Genomic DNA, 19,933 nt, shown 5'->3' with positions numbered 1-19,933 from the left:
TCGGTATTAATGTAGTAGATGAGGAACGTTACGAATTCGTTGTGATTGAGGCCAGACACATTGAACACAAGTGTTTGAAAATGCCCATAAACGAGCGAGATAGTGTCGTATTTCCGATGGTTCACGAGATTTGAATTTCCGACGCGTAATTAAGCAAGCAGTTCACCTATGCGAGCCTACCCTGCGCGCGCAGGCTCTTATACGTACGCACCACTTTGTAACGCTCTTACAAGCCGAGCTTCAACAAGTCTCACACGTGCGTGTACGGATCTCACCACGCGGTTTGCAAGGTACGTACCGAACCGATAATCCTTTATTTCTCTGTTTTGTTTCAAATTTTCACATTTAATCAGCTTACAGCTAAAATCGACTCAATTTAGTTCTGGATCTAGGTTACCACTTATGGTATTTGCTACCTACTTACGTTTCTATAACCTATCCATTTTTGCAACTCGTGTGCAACCGATAATAAATTCGTCTCGTATATATTACGCATTCCCCGCAGATTCAGACAGTAATTGATCCCAAATGGAAGAAATTCCTGATCAATATTAAATTTGGCAAATGTATGTAGGTACTTTAAATTACCGTAAGAGAAAAAATCGCACTATTCTCGAAATGCACGTGCGATATATTATATGCAAATGATATATTGTTAGCGCGATTGGAGAGATGAAAATCTGTGGTTTCGATTTTCTTAATTTTACAGAAGAAGATATTTCGAAAAATCCCTTGGTTTTCATTAAAATTCAATGATCATAACCCGGCGACTATTCTTCAAGTTTTCAATATAAATAATGGAAGTAATTGAGTACATTGTTCGATGAAACTTATTGTTGAGATCCATTAAGATTTACAATAGATAGCAATAGAGCATCTAATTGAGGTAGGGAGGCTATGATAGAATGAATTAGATATCCAATTAATGTTTCTACTACATGACTCGACGTCTTCCTCAGAAATTCAGAATTTTATATTTTGATATTGACAAATATAAAGTTTTTAGTCCTCAAAGGAAACTATGGACCATGTTTTAGCGATGTCGATTGCATAACTTGGGTCTTTTGTTGCCACCCTGCTTGATCTCAAGTGATGAAATTCATTGTTAATAATATATTGTTCTATACTTTTGTTATCTAGTGAATTCATTTACTGACAATGACTCTGACTGGGCCATACGCTGTCGTTACGTTTCTCGACGAAGATGATTTTAGTGATGGGGACGATGATATAACGTCCAAAGTTCCAAGTACATGGCTCACTGCTACCAAAACTGAGTGTTGGTGGCCGAAAACGGCAGACGTAAAATCATACATAACAAAACGAAAGCCCCCTGTAAAAGACAGTAGAAAGTGGATACTCTGCCATGTTAAATTTGAAGGCTATTACGGTAAATAATTGTATAAACTGCATGTAATAGGCCCCCTTGCTTTTGTGAACTCAATTGAAAATTAAGTGATCGTCTAAAGCTCCGTGATATACTGTAGAATGCTTCGTGTTTATGCCAAAAAAAAACTATGCAATTTAAAGTACTTGAATGTCATTGAGCGTTTGAAAAAATCTTCCAATCATGATAATTTAGCAGATCGTAATATGATTCATTTACTCGATTAATAGCGTAATGTAACAAGCTAGGTAGACATAATTGAATATTTACAATTCTCATATTTACAGAAAATTTGGAGAAAGCTCGGTCTGCGGCTTCAACTAAAAAATCTGAAAGTGAGAGTAGCTCAAGTCAAAGTCAAGGTGATAAACCATATCTTAGAAAAAGGAAACAGCCGCTTCCTCGCGTAAGGGAAGAATCTACCGATAGGGAAGATTCGCCTGACAGTGAACATCCCACAACAACCTCGATGCCAGAGCCACCGAAACTTGATAAAAAGAAGAATATGAAACCTTCCGTTACAAATCGATCCACTGATATACCTGATCAGACAGATATTCAAAAAAAAAAATCATCCCCTGATATACCTAATCAGACAGATATCCCAAAGTCATCAAAACGAAGCCAAACAAAGAATAGTAATCCACTATCAGACTCTCAGACAATAATAGACATTGAGCATTTACCCATTGATTTTAACTCGACTAATACGAATACTATTAGTATCCCCCCGGCACGAGCGAAACATATCGTAGGGAAAGATACCAACCTATCGTCAACACCTCATGCATTTGAGTCTTGGCCCATCGATATTGTAGTAGATGATTTTGACATAAATGCGGATAATGGAGCTGCAGGTACATATATGGATAGTATTTTTTTATACAAGTTCCTAAAGGTGGCATGTGTGCATGAGTGGTCTATGATTTGGATTTAGTAGTGTAGAATAACCTTAATGAATGATAATTGGGTACCGTCCAATTTTTTATTTGGTTGATAAGCGTATTTTTTTTTATCTACAGACTTTCCAAGCAGTACAAAAAGACGCGGTGATCCTTCCCTAAATGCTAGTGCTTTACACCCTTCTGCTCATCAGGGTCTAGAAGGGCACTCAATATTATTTGACGGTAGTCTCCCTGACTTATGTAATAGTACGTATATGAGAAATTGCGATATACGCAATGCAAATTTTCTTGGATCAAAATAATATTTATGGTTCACAATGGAAGTACATGGGCTCGAGTACAATACGATTATTTTGCTTTCAGATTCTCAGGAAAAGACAAGAATACTCATAGAGGGTAACCTTGATTCGTTTTTAAAAAATTTTAGAGTGACCAAGTCCTGCTTGAATTTTGTATTCAGTTTCGATTACGTATTTGTGTTTGTACAGAAAAATTCTCGGCATTAACCACACTATTGGCTGAGATATTGGTCACTCAACAATTAGTGGATCGACGTTTAGCTGAGATTGAAAAGAAAGTGGGTCAACATGGAACTGTAGGTCACGGAAAAGATTTTAAAAAGGTTACAGACGATCTTCCATTCAAAAACACTGCTGATATACAAGCGTTTGAAAACAAATTGGCTGATGCAGATTTTTGCAGTACTTTTGTGAGTGATTCATGATGTATTTTTACAAGGGAATTAGCAAGTAGACCTGCTCATTCAATTTTGGACAGAATTGTTTCTTTTCGTATTCTGAAACATTAACAGACGGTTGAATCAACTGAAAATCAAAAATGCCTCCAATCATTCTTTGATTATGGTAATAAATGTATTGTAAAAAATTCAACTCTGATGAGAGTGTGTGTGTAGGAAATTTTTCTGAAGAGGTACGGCTGGGAATCTTAATCACTTTTATTGTATCATGGGAAATTCATAGCAAGAGTATTACGATTTGTCTTTTTTTAGTCATTCAAAGATTCAAAAGCCGACTATTTTGGCAAAATTTCAAGCGAGTTTCTCTCAAAATATCCTTTCGAAGCAACGACCGTTGAATATGTTCCTATGAGAATTGATCAGTCATGTACAGGCATTTTTTTACAAAATATTTGATACATAAACTTTCCAAATGAAAATAATTATCTTTGTGGTAATATTGTTACTCTCAGGTAAAGTATGTTGGACAAATTGGCGGGAACAGTGCCAAAGAAAATACTTTGAGAATATTGCGACAAGTATTCACCAACGACTTCGCTAAAGACGCTTCATGGTGCGGTCTGAGGGCCAATTTTCAACTTTCAAATTTGAAAGTCACAGCAGCCATCAAAGGTTAGTGTGATTATTAAAGCTACATTCACAGAACAGTGAGTAGGCATCAATACGACACTAACTTGTATTTAACTCTACAGATGGAGTGAGACTGTCATACACCTGTACAGATAAAGAATTTGAAGATACGGTGTCAGAATGGTTCCGCCAAGCTAAACAGCGGTTCAAGAGAGAGAATACAAAAAAGAACGGACCTCAACCACATCCTGCAGCTAATAATTAGTACAGATGATGACGCGCTAAACCATGACAGTTTCCATAAGATGCCCCAAACAGATTTATGGGGTACATAAGAAGGAGATGCAGGTCTCATTTCCCCATTATCTTGCCTAGTCTTCGTACCTTTCTAAATATCTAACGTTTACTTTGGTAGTCTATACCAAACAATTAAAGACCTGGAAAGTACAAAGTACAAAGATTTATTTTATAGTTTATTCGTGTTCAACGTTGAGAAAATTTTTTACTTAGATTATTAAGATTAAAAAAGACAAATTTGATTGATGAAATATTATATAAAATGAGCTACGTGCTCATATTGTTATAGATACACGTACAGTGTAGTCACAATAGAAATATTATACGTAGTATTTGGACATTTTTTTTCACTATTTAAACTTCTTCTATTTCTTTCACTCTATTCAATATCGACGATTACGTTAATTGTGAGAGTTTTTCTGGCCTTATCAAAACAAACACATCGTCCAGTTACGAGATTGTGATAATTTAACCAATAGAATAACAGAGGAAAGCACTGAAGTGTTCGTGCCTTGAAATAGTTTCAATACTATGCCCATCAATGAAGTATAATAAATTAGTAGATGACTAAATAAGTTTAAAGAAGAAAAGTATACATACACTCGACCGCTTCTAACAGCAAGACCCTAACTCACGAGCTCCGCTTGTAAAGACTTATCTCAGGCACTCTATATAGTCCGATTACAGAGATCGCTATACTCGGAGCTCCTAAGGTCTTTATAACCGGAGCTCGAGAGTTAGGGACTTGCTGTTAGGAGCGGTCAACATGTACTTCAAAGTTCATTTAGTAATGATCTACTATACACAAAAGTATGGCTTCTCTACTTCGCTACTTTCTTAATTTTTTGAACATTAATGCTTATTATTCACTTTGTTTGATGAAACGTTTTTTTTTCTCCTCCATGTACTATATTTCGACACATATTTCATATCTTTCATAATATTAATATATATACTCAATCAAATAAAGGCCTAAATAATAAAATATAATATTAAGATAAACTATTTCTGTGATGTGGATTAGGTAATACAAGAATCAAACATTCAATAAGACTGTAAAATGATATTGTTCCTAATATCCAATTAAGCTTTTGAATTTATGTTTGTGTGTTAAATAGATATATACGTATGAGAATTAGTACAAATGTACGATAAGATCTTTGTATGCTCTATTTATGAGCAAGTCAATAAGTAATACATAATATAATAAACGAGAATACTATATCTCACAGAACAATAGTTATATACTTGATACATTTATGGATAATTGATCGTGATGTATCTGATACCTACCATCATTTCCTGAAACACCTTAGCGACATGGAGGCCATGTAACTCCGATTTCAAGCGGTGCATGATTGCTATGTAGCCTTAACGTAACATTGTGACGTCTCTGTTCTGCCAAATTCACGCTTCAGCAACGTAACTAGCATGTAGGCATTCAACACGATCGTGACGAAACTCTAGCATGATATGTGGCGGACATTTTAGAGTGCCTGGACCATTACATTCACGTTTCATACAACATACCTGTGATATTCACGGAACTAAGTGTAACATAATTTATATGTGTTTGTTACGAAACTATGTTGCCTGGGCATGGAAGGTGGACCTCCCAGCCGATTCATCCCACTTGTGGAGTGAAGCAGGGTGATCCACTCTCCCCAGTACTATTTAATTTCGTCATCGATGGTCTCCTCAAAATTATACCAGAGGAGATTGGAGTCAATCCGGATGGCTTTAAGGTGAATGTGGCAGCATTTGCGGATGACATGTACCTAATAGCATCATCAGAGGTCGGGCTACAAGAGCTGCTCGACTTAGTATCGAAATATCTTTACAGCTGTGGCCTAGAAGTTAACGCTAGTAAATGTCTGACTGTATCACTAAAAACGGTACCTACGCAGAAGAAGACGGCAATTGACGCGAGGTGCAAATTCAAGATAAACGGAAAGAACCTGCCAGCGCTGAAGAGGACAGATGAATGGAGGTACCTGGGCGTGCCATTTACACCTGAAGGTAGAGTGCATAACAGTGGCTTGGAGCGGCTTAAACCTAACCTTGAACGAATATCCAAGGCCCCGTTGAAGCCGCAACAGCGACTGTGGGCACTGAGAATTGTCCTTATCCCGAAAATCCTGTATGAGCTAACAATGGGCTTAGCTCAGATAGGCTACCTACGAAAAACCGATAGGTACATAAGACCTGCAGTGAGGAAATGTCTTAACCTATGGAACGACTGCCCGAATGCGTACATCCATGCGAATATCAAGAGTGGGGGTCTTGGTGTCCAATCAGTTCGATGGACAGCACCAATCCTGAGAAGAGCGAGGTTGACAGCCCTGAAGTATTCGATGTACGTCAGCGGACAAGTCCCAGGAGCGTTTATCGAGAAGGAGTACCAAGCGGTGGAGAGAAGATTGACAGAGGCGAACAACGTCATAGCTTTGGAGAAGCAAAAAGACCGAAGATAGGCCGACCTCCTCTACAAGTCCGTGGATGGAAGTGCCCTTAAGAATTCAGAACTCGTCGACCATCAGCACGACTGGGTGAGAAGGGTGACACGGTTTATTTCAGGGGAAGACTTTGTCACAACTTGTGAAGCACGGATCAACGCTCTGTCCACAAGATCCAGGACCACCAGGGGAAGACACCGTGATCGAGCCTGTAAAGGGGGTTGCGGCCCGTCCGAGAGGCTCAACCATGTTTTACAGCATTGCCACAGAACTCATGGTGTACGAGTGAAGAGGCACGATGCGGTGGTTAACTACGTTGCTAGAGGCCTCGCCAATCAGAAATGGTGGGTGCAGAAAGAGCTGATCTTTGCGTCTGCAGAAGGACAACGGAAGCCAGACATTGTAGCTGCGCTAGGAAAGACCGCGCTCATCGTCGACGCGCAGGTGATGAGCGAGCAGACAGATTTCGAGAGAGCGAATTGTAACGAGGTGAACTATTACGCTGATGACAAATCGCTGATAGAGACGATTAGGACGACTTGTAAGGCCGAGACAGTCTTGGTGCTCGCTGTAACACTGAACTGGCGAGGTTTATGGAGTCGGACCTCTGCTACCGAGCTCATAAAAAGAGGAGTCTTGCGTACCGGAGACTTGACTTTCATATCCAGCAAAGTGGTGATCGGTGGGGTAGCAGCGTGGAACCAATCCGATAGAACCACAAGTATGGCGCGAACGCACCGGCGGACCGAAATCAGGAAAAGTGCAGAAGAGGGTGAAGAGTATAGTGCTGCCTCGCAGGCATAATGTTATTGTTAGGTTGCTGTAAACGAACAATTCGGAAAAAAAAAAAAATGGCCAAATGCCTCGTCATCTAATAAGTGACGCGCATGAATGGATTAACGAGATTCCCACTGTCCCTAACCACTATCTAGCGAAACCACTGCCAGGGTAACGGGCTTGGATAAATTAGCGGGAAAAGAAGACCCTGTTGAACTTGACTCTAGTCTGGCACTGTAAGGAGACATGAGAGGTGTAGCATAAGTGGGAGGTGGCAACATCGCCGGTGAAATACCACTACTTTCATCGTTTCTTTACTTACTCGGTTAGGTGGAGCGCGTGCGTTGAGGACTTTCGTCCCGGCTGTCACGATGTTCTAGAGCCAAGCGTGTAAGAGTGGCGTGTGGCTTCGGCCGATCGTCGATCATACTCCCGCGTGATCCAATTCGAGGACACTGCCAGGCGGGGAGTTTGACTGGGGCGGTACATCTCTCAAAGAATAACGCAGGTGTCCTAAGGCCAGCTCAGCGAGGACAGAAACCTCGCGTAGAGCAAGAGGGCAAAATCAGGCTTGATCTCGATGTTCAGTACGCATAGAGACTGCGAAAGCATGGCCTATCGATTCTTTTGGCTTGAAGAGTTTTCAGCTAGAGGTGTCAGAAAAGTGACCACAGGGATAACTGACTTGTGGCGGCCAAAGCGTTCATAGCGACGTCGCTTTTTGATCCTTCGATGTCGGCTCTTCCTATCATTGCGAAGCACGAGCCCTGTTTGCCGGGCGGGGTCTTCGGCCTTCGTCGGGATCTTCCCGCTTGTCGGTCTGGCCTCGAATGGTCGATCATGGGTCATCCAGTTCGATGTCGAGACTCGGAATCGTCTGTAGACGACTTAGGTACCTGGCGTGGTGTTGTACTCGGTGGAGCAGTTACCACGCTGCGATCTGTTGAGACTCAGCCCTTGGCTTGGGGATTCGTCTTGTCGGTTAGACGAGGCCCCAATGTGTTGGTGTTTGCAGAGCTGGCTCGACGCCGGTCACGCGACGCGTCGCTCGTCCCATGTCGGACGAGTCGCGGGCGGACCGGCGCGGCCGTGCTCTGCTCGCCGAGCGGGTGCGATGGCAATGCGAGTGCGGGGACTTAGAAAAGAAAATTTTTTTCCGTACCCGTTGCCACTCGAGATATATCCGAGGCAGCAGCTCGGATCGCCGGTCGGCGAACGCAAGGCCGACAAGCGCGACCGGAGGGACCGGTGGACCCCCTCGGTACGTCGCGGGATTCGGCGATGGTATTATAGGCCGTAATTATTCTTGCGATGATACGTCGACCGTCGGCCGTAGTCCTCGATCCCCAAGGGACTTGGGAATGTTTTTCGTCCCAGGCGACGGAAAGGCAATGTGCCGCGCCCCGTGATAGTCGGCGCCGGACCCGCGGCCCGACCGTGGCACGGCGGGACTTGTGAAAATTTGTGTCCGGGTCGACCGAAAGGCAATGTGCCGCGACCCGGGGCCGATGAGACGACGGCGGACGAACGAACCCTCGATACGGCGCGACGGGACTTGCGAAAATTTCGGTCCAAGTTGACCAAGAGGCGATGCGCGGCGTCCCAAAGTCGATACGGGCCGACCGGACTTGTAAAAATTTCGGTACGTGTCAACCGAAAGGCGATGCGCGGCGTCCCGAAATCGATACGGGCCGACGGGACTCGATGAAGTTGCGGTCCAAATCGAGCGAGAGGCGACGCGCGGCGTCCCGGAGTCGATCCGGGCTGGAAGCCTGTCGGAACATCGTCAAATGAGCATTGGTTAATTTCGACAAAGTTCACGGAGTTCAAAATTTTTTCGATAGCCCGCGGAGGTTTCGCCCCGTAAGCCGACCGTGCTACCACCGTATCGGCGCCGACGTCCTAGCGGCCAGGCTCCTACTAGTAAGAGGAGCAAGTCAGTCGGGCCGGGCTCCCGGCGTCCGCCTGCTACGCCGTACTGGTACGTGCGGGAGCACGATACGTACGTCGGCGTAGAGCAGAAGCGGGCGATCACGGACCGTTTCGTGCCTCGTGCCAAAGAAACTACGCGACTCGCGATGTTTCATTATCGTCACTGCATTACCGCGGGTCGGTGTGTTAGGCCGAATGGCCCTTGACCCGGTGACAAGAAGTTCGGCTCTTCGTGAAACACGGAAGGCAAAACGCTCCAACGCACGCGTCAACTCGCTTTCTTCCGAGCGTAGACTCAGAGACCAGAGATGTTATACCAACGTATCCCAGACGCTTCCAATCTAGCCGACGGGTACGGGAGATCGTTCGAACGCTTATAAGCCGAGTGTCGAGGTGGCGGCACACGGAACCGGGGCTGCCTGCGGGCAGTCCCGAAACACACAGTGGACGCGCGGCCGACCGGGCTAGGAGACCCGGTCGGCGATGGGTGGCGCACGTCCGAGCCGAGATTTTGTATTGAAGCTCCCTGGTTGATCCTGCCAGTAGTCATATACTTGTTTCAAAGATTAAGCCATGCATGTCTCAGTGCAAGCCAGATCAAGGTGAAACCGCGAATGGCTCATTAAATCAGTTATGGTTTCTTAGATCGTACACACATCTACTTGGATAACCGTGGTTCTTCTTCTTCTGCAGCTAATACATGCAAACAGAGTTTCGACCAGAGATGGAAGGAATGCTTCTATTAGATCAAAACCAATCTCCGGCGGGTACGTCCCGTCCGCCGTTTACCTTGGTGACTCTGAATAACTTTGGGCTGATTGCACGGTCTCGTACCGGCGACGCTTCTTTCAAATGTCTGCCTTATCAACTGTCGATGGTAGGCTCTGCGCCTACCATGGTTGTAACGGGTAACGGGGAATCCGGTTCCGATTCCGGAGAGGGAGCCTGAAAAACGGCTATCACATCCAAGGAAGGCAGCAGGCGCGCAAATTACCCACTTCCGGCACGGGGAGGTAGTGACGAAAAATAACGATACGGGACTCATCCGAGGCCCCGTAATCGGATTGAGTTCTTGTTGAAATATTGAGTTCGTCCACAAAAGTTTCTCTCTTTTGAGATATTATATTTCTTATATCCAAGTTTTGTTTTACTTGTTTTAAAAGTGAAAGTTTTTACTTTCTTGCAACATCTGGTAAACACATTCTCAACCCTGTAGCGATTGCTTTTATATTTTTCTAGAAGTGAGGATAAGAGTACTTGAACAGAGTCATAAAAACTAGGTATAATTTCAACCATAGTATAGACCCTCAAATATATTTTCAAAAATACATCTACAGTAATATAGCTCCAAGGAGTCAGTTTACTCTGATCCTTCAGTTTGTCAAGACATACCTCCGATACTCTATTTTGAATAAAATAACAATCTTCCCATAATAAATCATCAATTAATTAATAAAACTAATCACACCAACATCCATAATCCCAACAGGTTATGGGCCCAGGCTACGTTGTTGATTAATTAAAATTATCAAAATTCAAATTTCATTAAAAGGAAGAAAATAACATTTAAAGTGCGATTGAAAGTTAGTGAGTGTAAACTAAAACTAAGCGGTTTAGTGTTTCTTAGTGTAGATAAAACAATTATTTCCAAATATCAAAATAGTTCATCATTCAATGAACAATATGGAAAATATAAAATCTAAAAGAAATCTAAATCTAAAAAGGTTCTTCATGTGGAGCAGAAAACCAATGACGTCATACGATATAATAAGGAGTTCAGAAAGCCGTGGAAAAATCATCGTGGAATCGTCAAGCCTAAGCACAATGGTGCAAATAATAAGAAGTATGTCAAGTGTCACCATTGCGGAAGGAGAGGACATTATAAAAATGAATGTCGTTACTACCTGCAGAGTTCAAAGCCTAAACCCAATGCAGAAAAACCAAGGACAGTTCAGTCTATCCAAGCTGACCCACTGAATGGAGACGGATTTGCATTAATGGCTGGAAACTTTGAGTTACTAGATAAAAGAAATAAAATTTTTTTCCTACTGGATTCAGGTGCCTTTGACCATCTGATAAATCTAGAGGACCTAGCCGACACCTTCGCTGACCTACAGACACCCATCAAAATTTCTATTGCGAAGAATGGAGCCTTCATCACCGCAACTAAGATGGGAACCATCGAAGTGACAAGCGATATGGGAGTTTAAGGGAAAATCGAGAATGTACTGTACAGTCCTGATGTACCGTATAATTTGTTATCAGTATACAAGATGCAGCAAGTAGGATACTCAGTCAATTTCAGTAAACCTGGAGTGATAGTAAGCCGAAATGGTAAGACGGTAATGACTAGTAAGCCGAAGAACAATCTATTTACTCTGGAAATTTCGGTAAGTAAAAGCTTCATCAATTATTCAAATAATGCGTCTAATTCCGAATACAAATTATGGCATCAGCGATTAGGCCATATAGGAAAAGATGAGTTTAATAAAATGAGAAATAAGCAATTAGTGGATGACGTAGAACGGGTAAGTAAAATAATACCTGACAATTATTTATGTGAAGCTTGTATTAACGGTAAACAAGCGCGACTATCATTTGATAAATTTAAGAACAAAGATTACATAGAAAGACCATTATTTAATATACGAGTACATTCAGATGTTTGTGGTCCTATTACGCCATCTGCGATAAATAATAAAAATTATTTTGTATTTTTTGTTGATGAATTCACTCATTATTGTGTAACTTATTTAATGAAAAATAAATCTGATGTATTTACGATGTTTAAAGATTATGTAGCGAAGAGTGAATCTAGGTTTAATTCAAAAATAGTAAATCTATATACTGATAATGGTAGAGAGTATTTATCTAATGAGATGAAGGATTATTGTATACAAAAAGGTATCAGTTATCATCTCACAGTACCACGAACTCCACAATTAAATGGTGTATCTGAGAGGATGGTCAGGGCCATCACAGAGAAAGCGCGAACAATGATATCTCGTGCAAAATTAGATAAAGTATTTTGGGGTGATGCAGTTTTAACTGCAACTTATCTCATTAATATGACACAAACAAAATCATTGAATGCGAATAAAACACCATATGAAATGTGGTATTATAAGAAACCACAGTTAAAATACCTGAAGGTTTTCGGTTCAACTGTATATGCGCATGTTAAAACCAGTAAAAATAAATTTGATGAAAAGTCATCAAAGGGAATACTGGTAGGTTACGAACCAAATGGATATAGAGTGTATGAAGTGGAGAATGATAAATATGTGGTAGTGAGAGATGTAATTGTAGATGAGACAAATTTTATTGAGTCAAAACCCAAAATAAAAGTACTTGGTGAGGTCGATTCAGGTAAAAAAACTGTAGTCCCTAACGATGCGTTAAACTCAGTAGACGACCCAAGTACCAGACTTGACAACAATAAGATGGATAGTAATAGTAGTATTGAAAAATCACACAATACAGTACCTCAACTTAATGACACACAGACAGACAGTATTGAGAAACAAACCGATAATTCTTCATCTCAAGACAGTGTAGAACTTAGGCGGAGTAATAGACTCAAGGGTCGTAGCCAAACTTCATATAATGAAGATGATACGTTTTTTGATTATTTGCTGTGTGCACAATCCATTGTATGTCCTGTTCCTAATTCATATGAGGAAATTAAGAATAGGAATGATGCTAAACAATAGCAGAAAGCAATTAATGATGAATTAAATTCTTTGTTGATAAACAAAAGTTGGACTTTAGTACCAAAACCAAGTGATACAAATATTGTAGATTGCAAATGGATATTTACAATAAAGAACGATGAGTTCGGGAATCCATTGAAGTATAAAGCTCGTTTAATTTAAATTTAGTCAAAAATATCTTGTAGATTATGATGAAACTTTTGCTCCGGTTGCAAGAATTCCGACCTTCAGATTTTTGATAGCCTTTTCAAATCAACATGGTTTGTTAGCCCACCAGATGGATGTCAAAACTGCGTTTTTGGATGGTGAGTTAAAGGAGGAAATATATATGCGGGTACCTGAGGGTGTAAAAAGTGAGGACAACCAAGTTTGTAAACTAAACAAAGCATTATATGGCTTGAAAGAAGCTGCCAGATGTTGGTTTGAATTATTTGAAAAGACTCTTTTAGAAAAAGGTTTTACAAATTCTTATGGAGATCGGTGCATGTACATACTGAATAGAGGAGATGTTTCTAAAAATATTTATATTGTGTTATATGTGAATGATCTAGTGATGTGTACTGCCGATGAAGATACAATGCAGAATTTTAAAATTCATTTAATGAATAAATTTTTGATGGTTGATTTAAAGAAGGTAAAATTCTTTTTAGGCATTAGAGTTACTAGACAAAATGATATCACAACACTAGATCGAAGCACATATATTAAAACAGTACTAGAAAAATTTAATATGGCAGGTTGTAACCCTGTAAGTACACCGTTAGAATGTAATTTGGATCATGAGGCATTGGAATCCGATGAGAAGTACGATGTTCCGTGTCGAAGTCTCATTGGATGTCTAATGTATTTAATGGTATGTACAAGACCCGATCTAACTTTAACTTTAAGCTTATTGAGCAGATATATGAACAAAAATAATCGAGAACTTTGGCAATGTTCAAAACGAGTGCTCAGATATTTACAAGGTACTATAAAGCTGAAATTAAAATATGTACAAGAAACATATAATAACATATTTACAGGGCACGTTGACTGTAATTGGGGAGGAAATGATAATCCTGAGTTAGTATATAAAAGAAAAAGTACAACGGGTTACTTATTTAAGTTGTATGATAGATGTACAATATGTTGGAACACAAAAAGGCAGGCATCTGTGGCAGGTTCATCTACAGAGGCTAAATATATGGCTCTGTATGAAGCTGTCAAAGAGGCAATATGGTTGAAAACTTTAGCAGCAGGTATAGACCTGGAAACTAAAGAACCTATCTTAATATATGAAGATAACACTGGATGTATTAGCATCGCTAATAATCCAACAAGCCACAAAAGATTCGAACATATTGACATCAAATATCAATTCTCTCGGGATCAATGTGAAAAAAGGTTATAATTATTAAACATATTTCAACAGATCGGCAGATTGCAGACATGCTGACCAAGCTACTACCAAAGTTTAGAGTCCTGGAGTTAACGGCGAAGATGGCATTGGAAGATTGATTAGTAAATATTAAGTAATATCTAGATGTAATGTGATTATTGTAATTTTTTTGGTTTTATGATCTGATGAGGTTTTTCTGGGTTTCCCTTATCGTAAAGACAGATGTCGGATCATTATGTACACGGTTAGTAACAACCGTCCCAGACAAAGAATAAACGGAAGGTATGTCGATCATAAATCAAAAGTATTGTATTCGACTTTTATTTTGAGTTATCATATATATATTATAATTTTCATTAATATTGTGAATCGTAAAAGAGATTAACTTTTGAGGGGGCGTGTTGAAATATTGAGTTCGTCTACAAAAGTTTCTCTCTTTTGAGATATTATATTTCTCATATTTAAGTTTTGTTTTACTTGTTTTAAAAGTGAAAGTTTTCACTTTCTTGCCACATCTGGTGAACACATTGTCAGCCCTGTAGCGATTGCTTTTATGGTTTTCTGAAAATGAGGATGGGAGCACTCGAACAGAGCCATAGAACCAGGTATAATTTTGAGCATGGTATAGACCCTTAAAATATACATTTTTAACAATACAGCTGCAGTGGTATGGCTCCAAGGAGTCAGTTCACTCTGATCCTTCAGTTTGTCAAGACATACCTCCAATACTCTATTTTTAATAAAGTAACAATCTTCCTATAAAAAATCTTCAATTAAATGATAAAATCAATCACACCAACATCCATAATCCCAACAGTACACTTTGAATCTTTGAACAAGGATCCATTGGAGGGCAAGTCTGGTGCCAGCAGCCGCGGTAATTCCAGCTCCAGTGGCGTATATTGAATTTGTTGCGATTAAAAAGCTCGTAGTTGAATCTGTGTCCCACGCTGTCGGTTCACCGCTTGCGGTGTCTAGCTGGCATAATTGTGGGACGTCCTACCGGTGGGCTTAGCCCTCCGGGGCGGCCCAACTAGAATCCCATCGCGGTGCTCTTCACTAAGTGTGGAGGTGGGCCGGTACGTTTACTTTGAACAAATCAGAGTGCTCAAAGCAGCCTATTTTTGCCTGAATACTGTGTGCATGGATTAATAAAATAGGACATCGGTTCTATTTTGTTGGTTTTCGATACCACGAGGTGATGATTGATAGGGACAGGTGGGGGCATTCGTGTTGCGACGTTAGAGGTGAAATTCTTGGATCGTCGCAAGACGGACAGAAGCGAAAGCATTTGCCAAAAATGTTTTCTTCAATCAAGAACGAAAGTTAGAGGTTTGAAGGCGATCAGATATAGCCCTAGTTCTAACCATAAACGATGCCAGCTGACGATCCGCCGAAGTTCCTCCAATGACTCGACGGGCAGCTTCCGGGAAACCTAAGCTTTTTGGTTCAGGGGAAAGTATAGTTGCAAAGCTGACACTTAAAGGAATTGACGGAAGGGCACCACCAGGAGTGGAGCCTGCGGCTTAATTTGACTCAACACGGAAAACCTCACCAGGCCCGGACACCGGAAGGATTGGCAGATTGAGAGCTCTTTCTTAATTCGGTGGGTGGTGGTGCATGGCCGTTCTTAGTTGGTGGAGCGATTTGTCTGGTTGATTCCGATAACGAACGAGACTCTAGCCTGCTAAGGAGGCGTACCTTCCGGTATCTCGAAGGCCCCCGGTCTCGGTCGGGCGGTTTTTACCACCGGCGTAGAAATAAACCTTCTCAGAGGGACAGGCGGCTTCTAGCCGAACGGGATTGAGCAATAACAGGTCTGTGATGCCCTTAGATGTTCTGGGTCGCACGCGCGCTACACTCAAGAAATCAGCGTGTCTTCCCTGACCGAAAGGCCCGGGTGACCCGCTAATCCTCCTTCGTGCTAGGGATTGGGGCTCGCAGTTATTTCCCATGAACGAGGAATTCCCAGTAAGCGCGAGTCATAAGCTCGCGTTGATTACGTCCCTGCCCTTTGTACACACCGCTCGTCGCTACTACTGATTGAATGATTTAGTGAGGTCTTCAGACTGGTACGCGGCAATGTCGCGGCATTGCCGATGTTGCCAGAAAGATGACCAAACATGATCATTTAAAGAAAGTAAGAGTCGTAACAAGGTTTCCGTAGGTGAAACTGAGGAAGGATTATTAACGTTTCGTACTGCCGAAGCAGCGATTCGTAAGCGCGCGGGGCTGTCTTGCCGCGAGAGCGGCGTGTACGCCCACGTGTCGCGAACAAAATTTCACAAAACTTTGAACGACGTAACGGTCGGGCCGGTGACCGCTACGCGCAACACAATCGTCGTGACAACGAACGCGGTGCTAACGCCGGATCCGATGGGTCCGGTATTCGCTGCGGTGGCTACGAGCGCCGTCGCCGGGTAAAACCGCCCGACGACCGACTCGCGCCGAGGCTTCGACCCGTCGCGCCGCGTCCAGCGCGGAGCAGCGGCGGGTCGTTTGCGCCTCCGGCTGACTCGGTGCCGAAAGGCGATCGCTCCGCGGTCCGCCTCGGCTCGTTTGACCCGGTGAGGTCGTACGAGAGAGACGTGCGAAGCTGGTCTTGGCGCCTCTTCGCGGGCAGCCCATCTGCGCCCGGGTGTCTCGGTGCAACGCCGTTTCACCCCGGACGCAGGCCGCAAACGCGATAGGCTTCAAAGAGAATTTTCGCCCGTACGAGGAAGCTCGCGGCAGCGTCAAGGGCAGCGATGCCCGGGACTCGCTGACGCGGCCCACTGCCGTCCGCCGTCAATCATTTGCATTGCGAGCCGATCGAGTCCGGGCTGGTTCATTTCGGCAGACGACCCGTGAACTCGAGGCGACGTCGGCTATTGAACTATTGCACGAACGAAATTTGACGTGCGGCGCGCGTTCCTTCCCGCGCGCAACTGCGCAAGTGCTGACGCACGCGGCGCCGTGCTCACCACCACAGAAAGCCGGTAACAACCGTAATTTTAGCATTTTTAATGCGAAATTCACATATGTGATTACCCTAAACGTTGGATCACTTGGCTCGTGGGTCGATGAAGAACGCAGCTGCTCGTCAACTTGTGAACTGCAGGACACACGAACATCGACATTTCGAACGCACATTGCGGTCCACGGATACAATTCCCGGACCACGCCTGGCTGAGGGTCGTTCAACAACGACAGACTGCTCCGTTGGCAACGGTGCTGCGAAAACCCCCCTGGGGAAACAGCACACCGTGCCTTCGCAAGCAAAAGACTGGGCTTTCGCAGCCCGTGTTACGCGCCGGTCGCGCGGCAACGGGTCTTGTCGCCTCAAACGAACACGTATGTCACGGTCACGACGCGTCGCCGCAGATCGCGGGGTCGAGCTGTCGCTGCCGTTCGTCACGTTCCGGTGCTAGCGATAGTCGAGAAAACGAACGAATTCGGCACGGCGACACACGGACCTATGGTCCGCGCGGTCGGTCCGCCGCTCATGCTAAGAAGTTCCGTCCACGTTTCGTAGCTGGGGGCTCTCGAGTCTCCCGTACGGCGGGCGTTTACGGTCGTTTCCGTGACTCAAACGTATGAAAAATACGTCTTCCTCGTCCGTGTCGGCGGTGCTGTTCTTGAACGAACGACCGTCGCCGAGGATGGACTCGCAATCTTACGACGACCGCAGAGCAGGCGAGACTACCCGCTGAATTTGGGCATATTACTTAGAAGAGGAAATGTAACTAACTAGCATTTCCCTAGTAGCGGTGAGCGAACAGGAAACTGCCCAACACTGAATCACGCGTTTCTGCCGCCAGGAAATGTAGTGTTCGGGAGGATCTACTTATCCCGGGGCGTCGGCCCGCTTCCAAGTCCATCTTGAATGGGGCCACTCACCCGCAGAGGATGCCAGGCCCGTAGTGACCGGGACGCGCTATAGAAGGATCTCTCCTCAGAGTCGGATTGCTTTAGAGTGCAGCTCTCAGTGGGCGGTTAACTCTATCTAACGCTAAATCTGACCACGAGACCGATAGCGAACAAGTACTGTCAGGGAAAGTTGAAAAGAACTTTTGTTTAGAGAGATGGCAAAAGAATATGGATCTTCGACGTGGGATCCGCGAATTAGTGATGAGAACGAGTGTGAATGAAACGAAAGTGACGTTGAGATAGAGAGAGATAATTAATACCGATAAACGAGATTTTTATTGGTTTCGATGAGGCGACACAAACCGTATCGCAAGAGAACGTTACAGAGAGTGATGATTTTACAGAGCAAGAGAACACATAGGTTATACACATACATGATTTCGAGATAGTAGACAAAACATGAGATACAGCTGATAGGTTTTGAGTCACGACACGGGCAAGAGGCGAGATTTGACGCAGAGACGGCAAGTGAACATTGCACGCGAGTGTGCGTACATGGGCGCAGACGATTTTGAGTGTCGCGAGACATACATTCAACTGTCCGATACTTTGCCGAAACATACCGCCCGCTTCGCTATCGATAACGATCGCGAAATTAGATTATGCCGCCCGCCGTGCGTTATTCATTCTTAGAGTCAATAATTGTCTTAAGAGGACACTGGAAGCACACACAATTTTACGATTGGACGTTTCAACACAGAGGATTTCGTTTTAACGGTCACAACGCGGACGAGACCGTCGGTTCCCAGATGCACTTCGATCACTCTCGCGAGGGGCCACACAGATGGAGGTAGATTTTCGTTTTTTACGAGAACGATGGATCCGATTTTGATGTTTCCGTGATGTGTTTGCCATTTCATAAGGTTTTGGATGGACTGAAGATACTCCGTACTCTATCGTTTCCAAAAATGCTCCAGCATTTGACGCGAGTGTTGCCAATGCGATAGCCGTTGAACTGGCATCTCGATGAGTGACGGCTCAGGAATTGTGTTTAATGCTGAGCCGACGAAAAAGTGTCCTGGAGTCAAGGCACTTGGATCCCGTGGATCGTCCGAGATAGCGCAAAGAGGTCGAGAGTTGAGCGTGGCTTCTACTTGTGTGAGGAACGTCGCGAATTGCTCGAACGTTTAAGTAGCTTCTCCGATGACTCGTCTGAGGTGAAATTTGACCGATTTCACTCTGGCTTCCCATTTTTTACCGAAATGAGGCGCGGAGGGAGGATTTAACCGCTACTGAGTTCCGTGTGATGCGAGGATGTTTGCGATTCCTGAGAACTCCTTTGACGATGCAGCGAGAAGACGGCGAAGTTCTGCGTCTGCGTCGACGAGATTCGTTCCACAATCGCTTGCGATTGAGGCACAAATTCCTCTTCGAGATGTGAAGCGTTTGTACGCCGCGATGAATGCCTCCGTCGAGTAGTCCGAAACTAGCTCGAGATGCACAGCCGAGGCCGTGAAGCAGATGAAGTTGACGATATATCCCTTGCATGATTTTGCTCCTCTTCCGTCGGAGGCTCGAATCGAGAATGGACCAGCGTAGTCAACGCCAGAGTAAAGAAACGGCCTTGATTGCGTGACTCGAGACTGAGGAAGTTGGCCCATCTGTTGGCTGCTGAGAGTGGCGCGATGACGCGCACAAGGAACGCAACGATGTATGAACATGCGGATCGGTACTCTTCCTCCCAGGATACAGTACCGCTGTCGGATTGTGGCGAGAGTGAGTTGCGGACCTCCGTGGAGCGTCACCCGATGATGATGATCGATTATTAGTGTGGCGAACGATGATTCGCGAGGCAAGATGAACGGGTGCTTTTCGTCATACGAAAGAAATGAGTGATTCAGTCGACCACCGA

The 19,933-nt window shown here is 43.6% G+C and overlaps 1 protein-coding gene and 1 pseudogene across 1 annotated transcript; both read left to right on the top strand.

Annotated features, from left to right (window-relative positions):
- Positions 1-4,483, top strand: LOC124302353 (uncharacterized). The gene is made up of 8 exons (XM_046758465.1): positions 1-290; positions 1,141-1,390; positions 1,675-2,244; positions 2,410-2,538; positions 2,656-2,688; positions 2,781-3,001; positions 3,502-3,661; positions 3,742-4,483. Exons 2-8 carry the CDS (start codon positions 1,159-1,161, stop codon positions 3,882-3,884), a joined length of 1,488 nt encoding a protein of 495 aa, XP_046614421.1. The 5' UTR covers positions 1-290; positions 1,141-1,158; the 3' UTR covers positions 3,885-4,483.
- Positions 4,484-17,199: 12,716 nt separating this feature from the next.
- On the top strand, positions 17,200-17,350 carry LOC124304169 (uncharacterized; annotated as a pseudogene).
- Positions 17,351-19,933: the final 2,583 nt, after the last annotated feature.

This window comes from Neodiprion virginianus, chromosome 4 (assembly GCF_021901495.1).
Source record: "Neodiprion virginianus isolate iyNeoVirg1 chromosome 4, iyNeoVirg1.1, whole genome shotgun sequence".
NCBI classification, from domain to species: domain Eukaryota; kingdom Metazoa; phylum Arthropoda; class Insecta; order Hymenoptera; family Diprionidae; genus Neodiprion; species Neodiprion virginianus.
The sequence above is the reverse complement of the archived record's forward strand: the minus strand, read 5'-3'. Positions and strand labels throughout refer to the sequence as shown.